General features: G+C 36.0%; 1 protein-coding gene across 1 annotated transcript in view; it reads right to left on the bottom strand.

Annotated features, from left to right (window-relative positions):
• The window catches only part of MYO16 (myosin XVI), a 422,200-nt gene that overhangs the window by 140,685 nt on the left and 262,399 nt on the right, over positions 1-19,116 (bottom strand). Inside the window, exons 23-26 of the mRNA XM_036250228.1 lie at positions 12,039-12,114; positions 7,178-7,353; positions 4,741-4,821; positions 4,256-4,461 (exon numbers count right to left, since the gene is read on the bottom strand). Coding sequence (XP_036106121.1) covers positions 4,256-4,461; positions 4,741-4,821; positions 7,178-7,353; positions 12,039-12,114 — 539 coding nt within the window. The remainder of the gene's footprint in view (positions 1-4,255; positions 4,462-4,740; positions 4,822-7,177; positions 7,354-12,038; positions 12,115-19,116) is intronic.

The following is a 19,116-nucleotide window of genomic DNA, read 5'->3' as shown; positions in this document are numbered from 1 at the left end:
TTTGGCAACCAAATTTTTCTATTAAATTGCACCTCTAGGCTTTTTTTGTATAATGATGCTTGATTGCCTGGAGGGATTTCAAAGTTCTGATAAGCTTTTTGAATAATAAATTATGCTATTATTTTGTTATTGTTGTTAATCCTCATCTGAGGATATGTTTTCCATTGATTTTTAGAGAGAGTGGAAGGAAGGGAGGGGGAGAGAGAGAGAAAAAAAGAAACACTGATGTGAGAGAGACATCAATTTGTTGTCTTCCATACATGCCCTGACCAGGGCTGGAATCCAACCTGCAACCGAAGTATGGGCCCTTAACCTGGAATACAACCCGAGACCCTTAGGTTCACAAGCCGACGTTCTAACCACTGTGCACACTGCCAAGGGCAATTATGTTATATCTTGATATGAAAACATATGGATTGTGTTTTATTTAAGGTCCATAGAAACTGATATTCTGTCCGTGGATTGGCATTTTTTGTGTGTGCTAATATTCCAGATTGGTGTCCTTTATTTCAGAGAAATGATGACAGCCCTGGCTGGTTTTGTTCAGTGGTTAGAGCATCAACCCACAAACCAAAGTATTGTGGGATCGATTCCTGGCTAAAGCCATGTACCTGGATTGCAGGTATGATCCTTGGCCTTGGTCAGAGTCAGGCGGGAGGCAACCAATCAATGTGTCTCTCTCACATCGATGTTTCTCTCTTTCTCTCTCTTCCCCCCTCCCTCCCATCCACTCTATCTAAAAATTAACGGAAAAATATCCTCGGGTAAAGATTAAAAAAAAGAAATAATGACAAATTTCCATTGAAATCAATTAATAATTCTATTTCTATTGATATAACATTGCAAATTAAAATAATTAGTAGACATCAGATTTCCTTTTAGATAAAAGGCTGGTTAAAGAAATGCAAAGATGTGCTAAGAAATATCATTTCCCATCCTCACTACTCTTTTAAACAAATAAAGTACGGCTATGGTCTCTGTCACGCAGAAACATTACTTCAAATTCAACAACCATTAATCTTCTATGTCAGGTTCATTCTGAAAACATTGATTAAACACCAACAGTGCACAGGAATTGTAACTAAGAGATAGTCCCTGTGTAGAAGTCATGGTATAGCAAGAAAAGCATACATATAAAAATTAAACTTAATTTTAAGAGACACACATTTCACATGCTATTTTAATAGAGATAAACACTGGTAAAGTATATATGTCAAACTAGATTTAAAAAAGAAAGGTAAAATAATTTTCTAATCATTATGCTATATGGTACTGTATACACAAACACCATATACACACAGCCATATTCTCTACCATTTTCTGGGGTAATAAGGCAATTCAAATAACTGCTTGTTGGAATAGTAGTCAAGTGGAATAAGCCAGTCGGAGAAAGACAAATACCATACGATCTTACTTATATGTGGAATCTAACGAACAAAATAAACTGAAGAACAAGGTAGAACCAGAGGCATGGATACGTGGAACAGACTGACAGATGTCAGAGGGGCGCGGGGGTGGGGAGAATGAATGAACGAAGGTGAAGAGATTAGCCAAAGATTATATATGCACAGCCCATGGACAGGGACAACAGTATTGTGATGGCAGGGGAGTGTGGCTAGGTGGAGGTGGGCAAAGGGGTGGGAAAATAGGGGACACATGAAATAGTGTCAATGATAAAAATAAAGTAAAAAAACAACAACAACAAAAAGATTTTGCCCGGTCGGTGGGTGCGGTTCGATTCCAGGTCCGAGCACATGCCCGGGTTTCAGGCTCAATCCCCAGTAGGGATCATGCAGGAGGCAGCCGATTGATGTTTCTCTCTCACATTGATGTGTCTAGCTCTCTCTCTAAAACAATCAATAAACACATATTTTAAACAATAATAATAAAATAAAGCCCTGGCCAGTTTGGCTCAGCAGTTGGAGCATCGGCCTGCAGACCAGAAAGTCCCGGGTTCTGTTCCCGGAAGGGGCACGTACCAATAAATAAATAAATAAATAAATAAAATAAGAACAAAAAAATAAAGGTTTATGCAGCTACCAAAGGTTATACCAGAGAAAAACGAAAGGGCCCTTTAATGCAAAGCTTCTTTGATTCCATGATTCTAGGACACTAACAAAATGAACAGTGAGGGTGGCGGGGCAGCTTTAAATACACTCTAAAAGATTTCACAGAGTGAGATTAATCCTATTTCATATCCAGTATAGAAATCCACCAATAGTGTTCCTCAAACTACAAGCACATACGAATCACTTGGGAATCTCAACAAATTTGCAGATTTTGATTCAATAATTTAATAAATGATTGAGATTTTATATTCTCAACAGGTTCACTTTGATTTTCAAGGAATTTGCATACTTTCAAATCTTGGCTGGGAGAAAACAAACAAAGCAAACAAAGACATGTACCCAAATGACTAGGTATTCTAGGCCAGTGGTTCTCAAAGGATTGTTCACATACCAGCAAAGTCAACATCCCCATTAGAGATGCTCATTTCACTGTCTTCACATAGACCTACTGAGTGGGAAAGTCTGGGGGTTCTGCCCTGGAATCTATTTTAACAAGCTTGCAATGATTTTAACGGACAGTAATGTTGGGGAATAGCTAGTTTTTCTCAGCAATGCTTGGGAAGAAAGTTACTACTGCTGCTCAGACTGCAATTTATCTGGGCCTATGACTGTTTAATTCCATAAGCTACCAGCAGCATCACCTTACCCTGCACCACCAGACAACCTAGGGGGTCCTCGGATCTCACTCAGCACTGATTGCCATTCAGAAGGTCTGGGTGAATCTGGGAATCTACTATTTTAAATTTGTATAAGGGAAGGTTTTAAACTCATTAATCCAAAGATTACTTATATTTAAACAAGTGGGATGGATGACTATTAATGCCCAAACTATTGTGTGTGGGAAATAATATTTCAGTTCTTCCCCATAAATAGGACACATTTATAAGCATCTTTTAAATTTTAAACTGCAGATATCTTGTCAATCTGAAATATATATTCTGCAGATTAAACATATTGACTCCCCATCTGGCCGGTGTGGCTCAGTGGTTGAGTATCATTCCATGCACCAAGAGGTCGCCAGTTTGATTCCCAGTCAAGTCACATGCCCAGGTTGTGGGCCCAATCCCCAGTGGGGGGCATGCAGGAGGCGTCCAATAGATGTTCTCTCTCATCGATGTTTCTATCTCTCTCTCCCTCTCATATCCTCTTTCTGTGTAATCAATAAAGGAAAAAAAAAATAACATATTCATTCCCAAAAATATTTATCATGACATGTGGTCAATTTTATCTTCTCTTCTGAAGATGTTCTAGCAGTCTTTTTTAAATGGATAACTGAAGAAAACTCATATGATTTTTACTTGCTTCTCTCTGTCTTTGTGAAATTTACCAAAACACACAATGAAAAAATGGTATTTCTTTTTTTCTGCACAAACAAGTCTCAAAGAGATTGAACAAAGGGTTTTAGTCATAAATATTATGCCCTTTGTTCTGAACTAAGAATTTCCAACGTATTGATTCAAGTTTAGCAGCTTCTTCAGGATGGAGACTCAAATTGGACGTCTGGTCAACAAAAGTCTTAAAATGTCTTTTCTTAAATGAATGGTTTGTCAAAAATATTTTCCATACTCTTATGTTTTATTTTAACCATAGTTGCTAGATTTTATTCTTATGATATTAATATTACTATTTAATATCAAAATTTTAAAATTTTATAGTTATATAGAATTAACAAATACTTTCTAGTTTTCATTTTGTTTAACCCCTCTTTTATTTTTTATTCCTTATAAACAGACATTCTTATTATTTTCACCAGTGGCTGTGTTCCAATAAAACTTTATTTACAAACATAGGGGATGGTCTGAATTTGGCCCATGAATGGTTTAGCAAACCCTAATCTAAAAAGGATTTTGTTCATAGATATAAAAAAGAAAATGAAAATGTATATATTTAAATAACTTTTATGTAAACATTATATGCAACAATTTGTAAATCTTGAAATCCAAGGAACACCACAAATTTAAGAGAATGTGAAAATGATTTCCAAGGCATCACAGTTTAGTCACTTTTTACATTAGCTTTGTCAGTATATTTTATTGTTTCCCAGAGTATTTTGTTTGCTCAAAATAGAAGTAAATGAACAATAAAAGCAATGCCATAATAAAGAAAAATACAAGAAGACCCTTGTTGCAATATCGTCAGTATGCTACACTGAATGGTGAAGACAATGTTTCAAGAACAAAATGTACCTGGACAGGCAATCTGAGAAGGACAGGCGAACAGGGTATCCGTATCGGACGATCTTCACCATCTCCAGGACCCCGATGTATTGTAGCTGAGCAGACACATAAAAATTATCAAAGGTATCTGGCAGCTTTGAGTTATTGGGCTTGATGCAATGAATAAAGTGTGGAGTACACTTCTGAAGTTTCCCAATAATATCCGTTAGAGAGTTCTAAGGAGAGAAGTAAAAACATATTGATCCTCCAAAGAAGACACTGACTAAAACTATAAAGCATTTTTAAAATAAAAATCTTTATCTCCAATCATGACTTTTTAAATTGTTTTCACCCAGCATGTGTGTGTGTGTGTGTGTGTGTGTGTGTAGAGGCACGCACACACTTACTTTTCCTGCACTTACTCAGGTGGTCAAAAACGGGGTAAAATTCTATATCACCCCTCTACAGTTGATATAATCAATATTTAAGTTTGAGAAGCAGAAAACATCACTAACCCTGAGTTGCGATGCAATAGTTGCTGGACTTCCTCGCTCCAGTCTTTGAACAAATGTAGAAGTTCCTTTCTTTTTTAATAACTATAAAGAAAGCAAAAAGAAAAAAAGGGTGAGCAAATTTAGTTCACTAAATTCCATTTAGAAGGAAAAAAAAATTAACTCTCTCGTCAATATAAATTCTCTTACAGGCAGATATAGATTTAAACAGACTATAAAAATCAGTACCAAATAATTTTCTGTAATGCTACCATAAAGTTGGGGAAATGGGCGACTACATGTAAAATAACAACCATTACTGCCAGCCTGTCAAGTACATGGCTGTCAGCATTCCGCACTCACTTTAATTTGGAAGTAAATATAGATCCAGACTCACTTGGTGGTACAGTAAACTCACCCTGATATTTTTACTGGTTGTATTATTAACTGTCTGTGTTCATCATGAAATGTAGCTGACTCTAGGGCAAAAGAATACTGTGTTATGTTACAAAGACTTGATGTTTTAACAATCATTGGTTTGTTCCCTTAAGATTGACTATGATTAGATTCTTACCCATTTTTTTTTTCCTTATCCTTCCTTTTCTTCTTCTTTAAAAACTACTAAAAGGGCTTAGGAAATTACCCGACTCTGAAAAATGTCAACAAACTGTTTTCTTTGATAAGTAATTCTATACACCTCTTAAAAGAAAAAAAAAATCATGTGTAGCAAAGATTAAATGATAATGGAGATAAAAAGAAGTCAGTTAAAATGAAGCCAGTGGAAATAAAGGGCAGAAGATAATTAATTAAATTATATCATAGGGTAAAAGGAATCTTAGCCACTAATGTACCTTTACATTTCACAGAATCACACAGATTTAGGCCAACATATCTAGTGATCCAAAATCATTTGTCTTAAAATAGAAATATCTTTATAAAAGAAAAAAAAATTGATAAAACACTCTTGTCAATTTGGTGCGATTGCTACCATGGCAATAGCTCTTTTCCTTCCATTAAAATGAACTGTCAAGCAGAGTGATTGATTGTAACTGACAAGGGACTGTAAAAAGAAGCGACTGGTCCAGGATCAACCTTTTCACAAACACAAAGCCAAGTCCATTGCTCAGTTAAAAGTGGGTCGACTCCTACCCTGCCGGTCACAGGGGTGGATGTGCAGGAATGAGGGCAGCTTGAACAGAAGTGAGAAATGGAACACTTAAGAAATAATCATAATAAATAAATCTCCATCCCTTGAAATTGAACACTCAATTTCCCTTTCTGGGTAGAGGAACTCCTGTGAATTATCTCTCTTCTGCAGTCCTTTAGGGAAAAGACTAATGGCATCTATGCCTGGTAATGTTTAATAATTAAGGTTAAAAATTACAGTTTAGAGGTGTGTAGTGATTTCTTGCTCTCGATTTCCAGGATGATTGAGAAAGGAAGGGCCAGACGGTTCAGCGAAACCCTCAGGGACAGAGATCTTCCTTGCAAAGGGTAACCCTTTGTCTTTTTTATGTAAAAGATGCCATTTCATATTCAGTGAGATTGAATTCCTGTGGTCTTATATTGTTGCAACACATGTATCAAAGGATCCCTAAGTCTCTGTCCTCGGAACTAAACACACACGTGCACGCACACACACAGACTTATTCTTAATATGTCATACACATTCCTGCCACTCTTCTAAAATAGAGCTGATTTTAATTATGCTTTCATTTTAATTGGTAAGTTAAAATGCATTCTTGCAAGCTACAACTGAGTATCTAAAAATGATAGTGCTGGACACCTTCCCAATCATATTTCTCATCTTTTATGATTTTGGTAGAGGCAAGCAAAACAAACGGGGCTACACTGAATTTTAAACTTAAAACATTTCAGTTGGAGGAAACTCTTTACTGAATTTTAGTTCTGTTTCACAAATAGAACCATTAGGTTGTAAGTACAACCACACTTGTGTGGGACAAATGCATATTAAAAAAAAAAAGCATAATAGAAAATAAGTTAAAAGTCTACAAAACAAGCAGTGAAAACATTCTAGCACCTGCAAAATATACTGTCTGTAAGAAACTACAATTGTTAAGAGACCTAAAACCTCCAAAGTAATTAATGTCAACAGAATAAGGTCGCTAAGTTAATCCCCCCTTAGCCCACTATCCCTGAAGTCACTTCCTACTCATCACAAAGATAGTCAGGGATGAAACATAAATAGGACGTTGCACAGACAGCTTATACATTTACTAATACTATATTTGCTACTGAATTTTCACTGTAAAGTACCTTTCTACACTGTTTCCTCTTTCTCATGGTTATACTTAAGGTAGGCATTCTTTCCTTTAATTTTTAAAAATTAAATTATCAATTTCTTTCCATTGGCATTCATAATTGCGCTTTAAGACAAAAAAGAAGCAAATGTTCTAAGCAAACTTAAAAACAAACCAATAAGAATCACAAAAATTCCTACCTTACTAAGCTCTAGATAATTCCTGTTTTCTCCGATAATTGAAGAAGCTGTCATTTTCTTATTGAGCAGGGCAGATTTATGTCCTCTGAATTTAAAAGAAGGGTAGGAAGATAGAAGGGATCCTGTTTGTGACAGTTTCGACTGGAACAAATGATTGATCACGACATTTTCACTAGCTAGGAAATAAATAAATAAATATTGTAAGGTGATATTACAATTGCTATTTACATTAAACTCACTCCCCATCCAAGTCCTTCAACCCCTAAAACATTCAGAGTGGAAGAGAAAATTGAAGAGTCCATTTTCCCCTTTGCCTCTATATTTTATTTTCCCCACTATTAATTATACCATTGGGTGAATTTTGACCATCCTCGCCCTTGGCCCATCCCATGTTTCCCAATCTTCCCCTGGAGCACTTGACCCTTCTCTCTCTCTGTCACTTACTTCTCTCCTAGCTGTCTGAACAGAATCTGACCTGATCAATCCTAAGGGGCTTCAGTGCACTTGCCCAAGTCATGAAGACATAAATTCTGTCAGCAAGTCCCATTCCAGGAAAATAACCACCCAGACACATGTTTCTCAAGGATCTAAGCTGCCTCAGAGCTGCATGTTAACACCTATGGGGCTATTCTGTAACTACCACTCTGTACTCCTCAGTCCCTTCACCTTTTCCACCCAGTCCTCTAAACCCCTTCCCTCTGGCAACCATCAATCTGTTCTCTGTGTCTATGAGTCTGCTTTGATTTGGTTTGTTCATTTATTTTGTTCTTTATATTCACATATAAATAGGGAATATGGTCAATGAAATTGTAATAACTATGTATGGCGTCAAGAGGGTACTGGAAGTAACAGAGACAACACTTTGTAAATTATCTGATTATCTAACCACTATGCTGTACACTCGAAAGCAATAGAAAATAATATTAAACATAAACTATAGTTGAAAAAAAATCCTATTGGAGACCTTATCCCGTTTGGCTATATCCATTTTAGGTAACAGAAGTGCCTTTTTTCCTGATTCTGTTAAGCTACAAAGATAAAAAGCAAGCTGATATATATTAGATTGTTTTGTTATACAAATTCTAATAATTCTTGGCCCACATTCTTTTCTCAGAAAGAAACTGGAGCAATGATGAATGGATTTTTGGTTATGAATGTAAAGAGCATAATGAAAACCATGTATGGTGTTTAAAGATCTAGAAGGCATGTTTCTTGTGTTACCTATGTTTGTATATAGATAGGTTTTTAAGCTTTAGCTTCCTTTTCTTTAAAATGACCATGACAATACCTACTTTGAGGATTACTAGAAGATTAAAATGTGAAATAATGTGTATACATTATTTAGGGTCATGCTCAGCCCATCAGACAGTTAGCAATGTTTAGTAGCAAAGCAGTTTAACTTTTCTCTACACATATCATTTTGCTTATCCACCCTAATTTATTTATTAGCAATGCACTCAATGCAAAGTCCCTATATAAATAAACAAGAAACTAGGGAGAACTGTCAGAGAAGGAAGGCGTGATTATGGAATGCAAGAAGACAAAAAGAAGGCCTCTGGTGTTGTATTGAATTTAGAGGTATCAGCCTAAGGTCACACTTTTTAATATATAGCTACATACATATCTCTATATTTTCTATATCTATAAGTCTGTAGTTCGAAAAGGGCCCAAAAGCCACAACAACACAGTAGAAATGAGCTCGCCAAGCCCCCAGACTTTCATGTTTAATAATATTATTCCACTCCAAAATAAATCAAGGCTTCTTAGACACATGACTGATTCTAGATCTGAGGCAAGGGAGATAATCCCAGAACATCTTTGAAGGCCAAAATGAGAGGAAGTGCTAGAAAAGATTATGAGAACCTGTCAAAAGGACAGAGCTAGCTTTTAGCTGGTCACATCTTGGCAATTTCAGCATCAAAATAATGATAGTAATGGATTATGATTCATTGAATAAAGTGTCAAGAAATAACTAGACTTTTGGCAGTGACCACAAAACAGAGTATACAAATACAAAATGATAATATTATGCACCTGAAATTTATATAATGCTATCAACCAATATTATTACATCAATAAATTTTTTAAAAGAGACTAGTAAAAATACAAAAATAATTTATGAGTCCATACTGATAATTAATTAACCAGAAAGGGGAGTTATGATAAAAATCACTGTTGATGAAAAAAATGGGTTAGAAAATCACAATCTTGCAACCATAGAGAAATCATTGATTTAGTTAGATAAGAACAATTCAACTATGCAAAACTAACAGGTAAAAGTTTGATGAGGATGAGAACATTTACATTGTCTCAAAGTACTTCCTTACAAATTACTTATCAAAGAAAAAACAGTGATTTTCGATTAAAAGAACCCTGAAGGATGCTACTTTACAAAAGTGACCAAGGTTACCTGGTACAGTTTATAGGGACTCACGATTAGACATTATTGTTATTGTATCAATGTTACATATTCTGATAATTTACTGATGTTATGTAAGACAATGTCCTGATCTTAAGGTGTATACCAAAGTGTTTAGGCATAAAGATGCATGTGACTTATTCTCAAAATGTTCAAAATATATGTACATACACACAAGGGGAATAAAGAAGAAAGGAAGGGAGGGAGGGAGAGAGGGAGGGAGGGAGGGAGGGAGAGAGGGAGGGAGGGAGGGAGGGAGGGAGGAAAAAAAGAATGGTAGGGAGATAAAAAGAGTAACAGAAAGAAAATAAAAAAATATACCTGAGATAAGGACATATGGGAGTTCTTTGTACTAATTTTGTAACTTTCTTTAAGTTTAAAATGATTTCAAAATAAAGTTAAACAATAAATATATAATATGGTGCATTTAAAGTAAATAAAATTATTTATGTTTATTGCAAGTCTATGTATGGATGAAACCACATAAATAGTGCAACATGTTGAAACATTATACAGATTCATAAAATACTATAACAACCATGCATCTTTTGTTCATATGATAGAAAGGGTATGCAACTATAGTCCGTGGGCCAAATCTGGTCCACTTCCTGTTTTGGTCAATAAAGGTTTATTGAAACGCAGCCATGTCCATCTGTATCATCTACTATTGCTTTCTCCTTATAACAGCAGAGTTCAGTATCTGCATTAGAGACCTTATGACTTGCAAAGCCTAAAGTACTTATTTTCTGGCCTTTTAAAGAAAATGATGCCACGTTCTGCATAAACACCTAAGGACACTCTGTAAATTCTGTCTTCTTCCTCCATGTGTCTACGGCTTAGTGTTTAGAATAAAACAAGATTCACTCATTTTCTCTTGGAACTTATTAGGAAGTTTACACAAAAGAATGACTTTAAAACACTGAAGAATGACTTTAAGAAGAATTGCAATATCACTAGCCATCATATTATCATTCTAAATATATATTCTATTACCATGAAGAACAAAAATAAAGAAAACATCATTGCAACAACTGGAAAGATGTTGTATGTTAGATCTTTATAAAATGTATGGGTCAAATGCAAGTATATTATGAATGAAAGTTCAAATAATTGAAAACTAGAAAATATTTTGAATGATAATCAATAGGGTCAATTATTTCAATTTTCTTCTCTATACAATATTATTATAAATCCATATTTTTATCAGTAGTCTCAGCCTTTAAGAGAACTCACAAAAAAACCTAAGTTCTAAGAGGCAAGCAGAGTAATTCCGCATGAAAAACAATATATTGTAACTGTGCTGTTTGGTTTAAGGTAAATGTGTTCCTCAAACCAGAAGTGATAAGAATGTCTTATTTCTAGCTCAAAGGCATCCAGCTGTTTCATGAAAGCCTATCATCTGCTTCTTTCCCTAGGAAACATAAATGACTATCACATTTAGAGCAACTTAAAGCACAAAACATAACACATTTTAATTCATTGAAAAGGTTATTAGCAAAATGTGAATCACGACAGAATTACTATTAAGAAAATAATTACTAGAGCAGATAGAAATATATATTGACAGCCCTGGCCATTTTTCTCAGTGGTTAGAGCGTCGGCCTGTGGGCAGAAGGGTCTCGGGTTTAATTTCAGTCAAGGGAATGTACCTGGAATGCAGGTTTGATCCCTGGCCCCAGTTGGGCTTGTGGGGGAGGCAACCAATCAATGTGTCTCTCTCACATTGATTTCTCTCTCTCCCCCTCCCTTCCACTCTATCTAAAAATCAATGGAAAAATATCCTCAGGTGAGAAGGAAAAAAAATGTGTATATATCTATATCTACACACACACACATATACACACACACACGTATACATATATTTAATTATACTATATATATGTAATATATAGTTTTATATATAGCCTAGAATTATAAGTATATATGTATAAAGTACTGAGGTTTACAAACTAAATGGAACCTATAAATTTATATTGATATATACATATATGCATGTGTATGTGTACATATATAAATGTGTGGGCTCATTCTACTTTGTGAACATTTGTTCTTTACATGAAATACATAAGAATAAACTACCTCTTAGGTGTGTTTCAGAACCATCTTAAGTAATGGAATTCACCCTGCTGTTGCCTAAATAACTTTGGAAGCTATATTCATCTTCATTAGTCTTCACAGAAGAGCTTTTTTATATTCATAACACTAGAGTGTTAAAGGTGCTTTATATTTCTATCTGCTAAAAGCTTGTTAAATTATGGTTTCTACTAGATTCCAAATTAAATTGTAACCAATGTATAGTGTGAAAAGATTCATTCTTTATTATTCTGGGCATTAGAAGGTAAAAGAATTTCAATTATACTTCAGCTGCTGGTATATTTTATAGGACACTGTTAGAGAACTAAGAAATGTGTGGTATTTTAACCATAGGAGGGGAAGACTTACTTTTCATTACAAATAGAAGATTCTGTGAAAGAGAGTCCTTATTTTTTTCAATTGCTCCAAAAATTTCATACATTACCTAGGATAAAAGGAAATAGCATAATTATTAATGATGAACATGACCATGAGAATAATTCCCTTTAAAGAATAACTTGACTCAGGGGATGTTTTAAATTATTCATAAAATACGCGTCTTCAGGACTTGAAGTTCACGTTACCTGCAGGTTCAAAGCGCTCGTCTATGTGCTGTTATTTTGCACGTTAAACAAAGGACACCTCTCCTATTCCAATTTGCAAAGCCCTCCTCTGATCATTAGTTTAAGAGAAAACGGTGGTGACTCACATTCATGTGGTCCCCTTTATTCTTAAGGACTGTAACCTGCACAGAAAACTCACTAACCGAAGTAGAGAGACTCTGTGACACCTCGAAAAGGAAGTGTGATTTCAGTTTGATAAATTCATCAATCTCTTTACTAAAAGGATCTTTTTGGATCATTTTAATCATTTATCTGAAGTCTTTAAAATGAAGAAAACATGTGAAACAATAAATTCTGGATTATTCAAGGACAGGTGACTCATGAATACACTTCAATGACTTCATTGTCTGCCTTTATTGGTATTCCAGTCTGGCCTGGGAGACTTGGTCTCTGAAGAGAGACATAGTTTTATAGACTCTTCCAATCTCAGCTAAGTGAGACTCCAATGTGGTCTTGAAAAGTCAGATCAGCCATAAGGCTTATCAGTTTCTACAGCGGCTTCTGCTTCTTGTGGAAACAGACTGAGGCATGCCACCATGATCAGGTGTCATAGGCTGTTCTTTGCCCTGGGTGGGTCAGGACTAAACCAAGAGAAGCAGTTGCCCAATGAATGGCACTTCTTCATGTTGCATCGCCCATGTGACAGCATGGTTGGGTAGATCAAAAAAAGGCTATAATCACCCCACTCCTTTGGGAATTTTAACTAGACAGCCCTGGGAGAACTGTTTCATTGAAAGCAAGAGGGGACTAAACAGAAGAAAAAGAATCCATGAGAAAGAGGCTGTGTATCTAGTGAGAGGAACATAGAAAAAGGCCCAATAACCCCTAAAGAGTTTTGCTTCCTAAATGGCTTTCACATTCTAGCCCATGACCATGCCATCCTTACAATAAAGCCTTACTGAGTTTTTATTCTTTGTTTTCACAAAAGCCTAAATGTCAGACATATCCCAAGATACCCTGAAGTTTCTCAAATTTTTCCATATGACTTTGCAGTGCGCAGAGTGGCAGTGGGAGAGGAGTCAGGACACCTGCTAAGCCACACTGAACCTCTGTGGGCTTGACAAGTCATCGAATGTCCCAGAGCTGGTGCCGTAGTGAAGAGCTATGATTCTCATCTATTCTAACCAATTTTTCATTGGGAATCTGATGATTCTGAATTAAACACACACACATGCAAACACACACACACGCATATGCAAATGCACACACACACATATAATCGGACTACCTGATTTTCCCTAAATAACATTCCTTATTTGCCTTGGCTCCTGTTACGGCCTTGCTTTGTGATGGACATTCCTAACTCCTGCAGTAAAATTCTGACTGTACCTTGAGGGCAGGAACAGTGGTGTGTTCGGCTCTGTCTCCCCAAAGTGTCAAACCAAATGACTTGTTAACTGGACACATTCAGTAAATATTTGGTGACATTAACAAAAAGGGTTATGTTGTGATCAAATATAGCATAACATTGTACTGTTCTTTTAAATTTAAGATTATGCTGACGAGTCTTTCATTATCACAAGATCATGTGCTTTGGAAAGTTCTCATAAATGGCACCTTTACTTGGATATTTATTTTTTTTTAAAAAGGCAGAAGGTCTACATTAAAACTACAGTTCAGAACTTCCCAGTTGGAAATTTCAACTGGCCAAGTTACATAGAAAAAGAAATTTAACACACACATACAGTACAAGCATTCAGCGAGGGCAGTTTGATGTTTGTAGGAAGCATAGAATTTAGCAAAATATTTTATTTTGTATGAAGTTAATAAATCTTGAAGCAAATCAACTCAATTATTTTTGTGATAACAAACTACCTTAACTCTTTGAGTCTTTCTTCATGTGTTAAATGATATTCTGCAAGGACCTTCCAAATTTAAGAGCTTTCTGACCCTATTTAAGTTATGGATGACATCAGTACTGACAGAATTTGAGTTGAAAGATCAACACAATTATTAGACAGTACCCAAAACAGCCTAGTTAATTTACCATAATTCATATAATAATGCAAATGATAGAGAATGTGTCACATAATTGGTATTAGTGGAATAATGTTTTCTTTTTCCCTCATCCCAAATCTTGAGTCAAGTATTTCCTTAAGGAGCCCTCCCATATTTTAGTAAAAAAATGAAATTAGAGACTGCCATCTGGACCCCTAAGGGTGCAAAACAGCACACAATACTATTGGGTTAGTCAATGTTTCTAGGAGTTTTCAGTGGCTGGATCTGAGAAATACATGCACACAACACCCACATAGGTGAGGAGTTGTTTTTGTTGTTCTTTTTTTTTTTTTTTCTTTTTAATTTTAAAGATAAAATACAATCTGATTCCAAATTTGGTCTTTTAGCTATAATAATTTCTTCAGTCCAAGTTTTCACATTGGCTTTGTTAAAGGCAACTTGAAAATCTAAGTAAACAATATCTACTCATGCCCATTTGTTATGTTACATATATAACCTGCCCTTATAAACTTTAGTTTTAATTAAAGTTTTAATTTTGAGATAACTGCAGATGCACACCAAGTTGTAAGAAATAAGACAGACAGATCCTGTGAGCCCTTTCCTACAAAACCATCACAACCAGAACACTGACATCAATGCGGTGAATATTCAGGACATTCACATCATCGCACAGATCACCCATGTTGCCAATTCATGGGCACAGTCACCTCCCTGAAATCAGTCGAACACATTGGTATGAATCTATTTCTCTGCTCTTTAATCTGTTCCATTGATCTATGTGTCTACTCTTTTACCTCTGTTTTGATTATCAAAGTTTTATAAAAGCTTTTTAATTTTTTAAATTAAGTAGACTAACTCCTCCCACATTATTCTCCTTTTGAAAAATTGTTTTAACTATTCTTTCCTCACCTTGCCATATAAGTTGTAGAATAATATTGACTATATCTCCATATGAAAACAAAATTTCACATAATTTTAATAGGAATTGCATTAAACTTGTATAGCAGTTTGGGGGAGAACGATTACTATATTATTACTAAATTGAGTATTTATGTGTTGTCTTCCAATCCATGAACATGAAATGTATCTTTTTTATTTAGATCCTTTATACAGATCTTCTACATGTTTTGTTAGATTTATACCTATTTGCATTTTTATGAGCAATCATCAATGTTATATTTTTAATTTACTGTTCATTACTAGTATATACAATAAAATTGATGGCTTTATGTTTATATTATATCTTATGACCTTGATGAACTAATTTATTAGTTTCAGGCAAGACTTTTTTTTTGGTAGATTTCTTGGAATTTTTCATATAGACAATTATGTTATATACAAATACAGATTTCTTTCTTTTTTCCAATGTCTTTTATTTCGTTTCTTGCCTTATAGCACTATGCCTTCCAGCACTATGTTTAATAACAGTAGCGAGAGCAGACGTTCTTGGTCTTATCTCCGATTTTATGAGCAAAACATTGTCTTTCACCATTGAATATCATGGCAACTGTAGGATTTTTGTAGATACTCTTTATCAAATTGAGAGGGTCCCCTCTATTTTATTTTTTCCCACATCAATTGACATAATTATGTGATTTTTTTTTTCTTCATTAGCCTGCTTTGCATCCCCAGGAAAAAAATTAATTATTCATGGTGAATGATTCTTCTTACATATTGTTGAATTATATTTGCTAATATTTAAAAGCATTTTGCATCTGTATCATAATGGATAGCAATCTTTGATTTTCTTATTTTGTGTGTGTGTTGTCTTTGTCTGGTTTAAAGGAGCTTCATAAAATGAATTGGAAAAAGTTCTCCTATTTTTCTAGAAGAGATTAGTATTTGGGGACATCGCCAATAAAACCATAGAGACTAGAGCTTTCCTTTTGGGTTGAGTTAAATTACAAAAATCCATTTCCTTATGGTTATAGGGCTATTCAAATTTTGTAGTTCATATTGGGTAAACTGAGGTAGTTTGTGTTTTTGAGAAATAGGTCCATTTCATCTAAATTGTCACATTCACATATAACAGCTGGTTGTCATTCCCTTTCGATCTTTTTGATGTCTGCGGGGTCTGTGGTCTGTGGTGATATTTCCTCTTTTATTCCTGATATTAGCAACTTGTATCTTTTCTCTTTGTCTTTCTTGTTAGAGGTTTGTCATTTTTTATTGTTATCTTAAAAGAACCAGATCTTTGTTTCATTGATTTTTTAAAATTATTTTTTGAAATTCTATTGATCTCTACTCTTTGTGATGGCCTTCTGTTTGCTTGCTGTCAGTTTATTTGGGCCTCCTTTTTCTAGGTTCTTAAGGTGGAAGCTTAGATTATGATTTGAGACTTTCCTCTTCTCTAATATATACACTTAGTGCTATAAGTTTTCCTCTCATCCTGTTTTAGCCATGTTTCACAAATTTGATTCTTGTATTTTCATTTTCATTCAGTTCAACACATTTTTTAAAATTTCCTTGAGACTTCTTTATTAGACCCATGGATTATACAGAAGGGAGATCCATGGATTATACAGAAGGGTAATGCTTAGTCTCCAAGTATTTGTTGATGTTCTTGTTATCTTTCTGTTATTGATTTCTAGTTTGATTGCACTGTGGTAGGTAAACTTACTCTGTATAATTTTGATACCTCTGAGTGTAATTCATTTTGATTTATGGTCCAGTATATGGTCTTTTTTGATACATGTTCTGTGGGTACTTGAAAAGAATGCATGTTCTGTTTTTGTTGGTTTAAGTGTTCTATAACCAGCCACTGTGTTGGTTGACATGTTGTTGAATTCTTCCTTATTCCTGCTGCTTTCCTAGGAAGATATCGATGACTTGTCCAGAGGAAGGTGCTGAAGTTTCCCACTTAACCTTTGTTTTAAGTGGCTTCCCTGACGCCACTCAGCAGGAGAAGGGACGCACAGCCTGTGACCACTGGGTGGAGAAATCTAGCTTCCCATCCACCTTCTTCTGACATAGAGAAAGAAGGGAGACTCATTACTGCTGGGCAGGCGCAGGAGGTTCTGGGTCCCCACTGGGAGTCCAGTCACACTTTTCTGTCTGTGGGGTGAGCAGGTGGAAAGAGTTGATGTACTTCTTTGTTTACTAAGTGGCCTCCACCAAATGTGTGTTGGGAGAGAAGAGCTGTGGCCTGGTTACTTCTGGGCAGTGGCAAAAGTCATGATCCCCCTCTAGGTCTCCTCTGACATCCCCCAACCCTGGGGATAAGCTGGGGGCACGGACTACATTTAAAAACTTAGTGCACGTCCAGCTGGAGTGGCTCAGCGGTTGAGCATCGACCCATGCACCAAGAGGTCACTGGTTCGATTTGCGGTCAGGGCACATGCCCAGGTTGTGGGCTTGATCCCCAGTGGGTGGCATGCAGGAGGCAGCCAAGAGATGTTCTCTCTCATCGATGTTTCTATCTCTCTCTCTCCCTCTCACTTCTTCTTTCTCTAGAATCAGTAAAGGAAAAAAAAAAAAAACTTAGTGCATGCTCTGGCCAGTGTGCAGTGGTTAGAGCAGCAGCCAGCACATGGAAGGGTTGCAGGTTCCCAGTCAAGAGCATGTAGTTGGATTGCAGGCTCGATCCCAGCTCCAGTCGGAGTACTGCGTGTATGAAAGGCAACCAATCAATGTGTCTGTCTTTCTCACACAGGTGTTTCTCTCTCTCCTACCTTCTCTCTCTCTCTCCCTACTCCCCTCCCTCCCTTACATTCTTTCTGAAAATCAATGGAAAATATATCCTCAGGTGAGGATTAACAACAACAACAACAAAACAGTCCAATACTAGAAGCTGAAATATGCCTATGCATTTCAAAGTCATACGCACTAAAAGGAAAACTATAATTTTAATAAATGTCACTATACTTTTTTTATAGTTTTCACTTTAAAAATGTATAGCAAATTAGGTGGCATAGTTTAAAAAAATTATAATCTAAACTATGACAATTCACATATTCTCTTTTTTGTCTTAAGTAAAAACAAGAACTAGAAGTAAACTTTGAGAAAATGATGCAAAAAGAAAACCGAAAAATCTAACTTAAGGGTTGCTCATGTCACATCTCTGATAAATCCTCACTCTCTGGGGAGAGATGCCCACTTCACCTAACAAAAGCCTTTGCTACACAGCCCATTTCTGGGTGTTTTCCATTGTACTTTTCTCCTCACTTCCTGCCACTCTGCTCCAAATTTCCTCTCTCGACATTACTCCTGCCTTTCCATTTAGGAAACTCCTTTCCAACTTTTCCAGCTGCCAATGCCATCTTTTTTCCAAGACTCAACTGCTGGGAAGGCATCAAGCCGCAGTGGAAAGCGCACCGGCCGGCACGGCCTCCAGCAAGTCCCAGCCCAGTCGGTAACCTGGGTCAAGATGCCAAGATTCGGAGACTTCATGATTTCTTATCTGCAGAACGTGGAAGGGAACCTCGACCTCTCGGGCTTTTTCTCCATCTCTCAAGGTGATTTGAAGATAAATGAAAAAGCTTGTCAGTACCTAGCTTTGCATCATACCTATAGTTCTCTAATAATATCCCCCACAGCTGCCTCTAATGCTCACCTGTCCTTTCTTCTCAGACCTTCTCAGAATTTTTGGGAGAAGACTCTTGGGGTCATCTATGTCATCTATTTTGAGGCTGCTAAATGGGTTGCTTATCCAAAAAGGAGATTCTCTTTCTGTGTAATTTTATCAGTCAAAATTTATTCATTACTTTACAGAGGAATCTCTTCTAAATAAAGCAAGTCTCCCTGAAAGTCTAAGCACATCACATTCATCAGCCTCAGTGTCTGGATCTCACTGAGACCAGTGGCTTCTGACGGCAACAACTACGTGGAAAACAAACCACGGAAACTGCAAAACAGTGGGCAACGCT

The sequence above is a fragment of the Molossus molossus genome, unplaced genomic scaffold (assembly GCF_014108415.1).
Source record: "Molossus molossus isolate mMolMol1 unplaced genomic scaffold, mMolMol1.p scaffold_m16_p_9, whole genome shotgun sequence".
NCBI lineage: Eukaryota > Metazoa > Chordata > Mammalia > Chiroptera > Molossidae > Molossus > Molossus molossus.
This window is presented reverse-complemented; position numbering and strand designations above follow the sequence as displayed.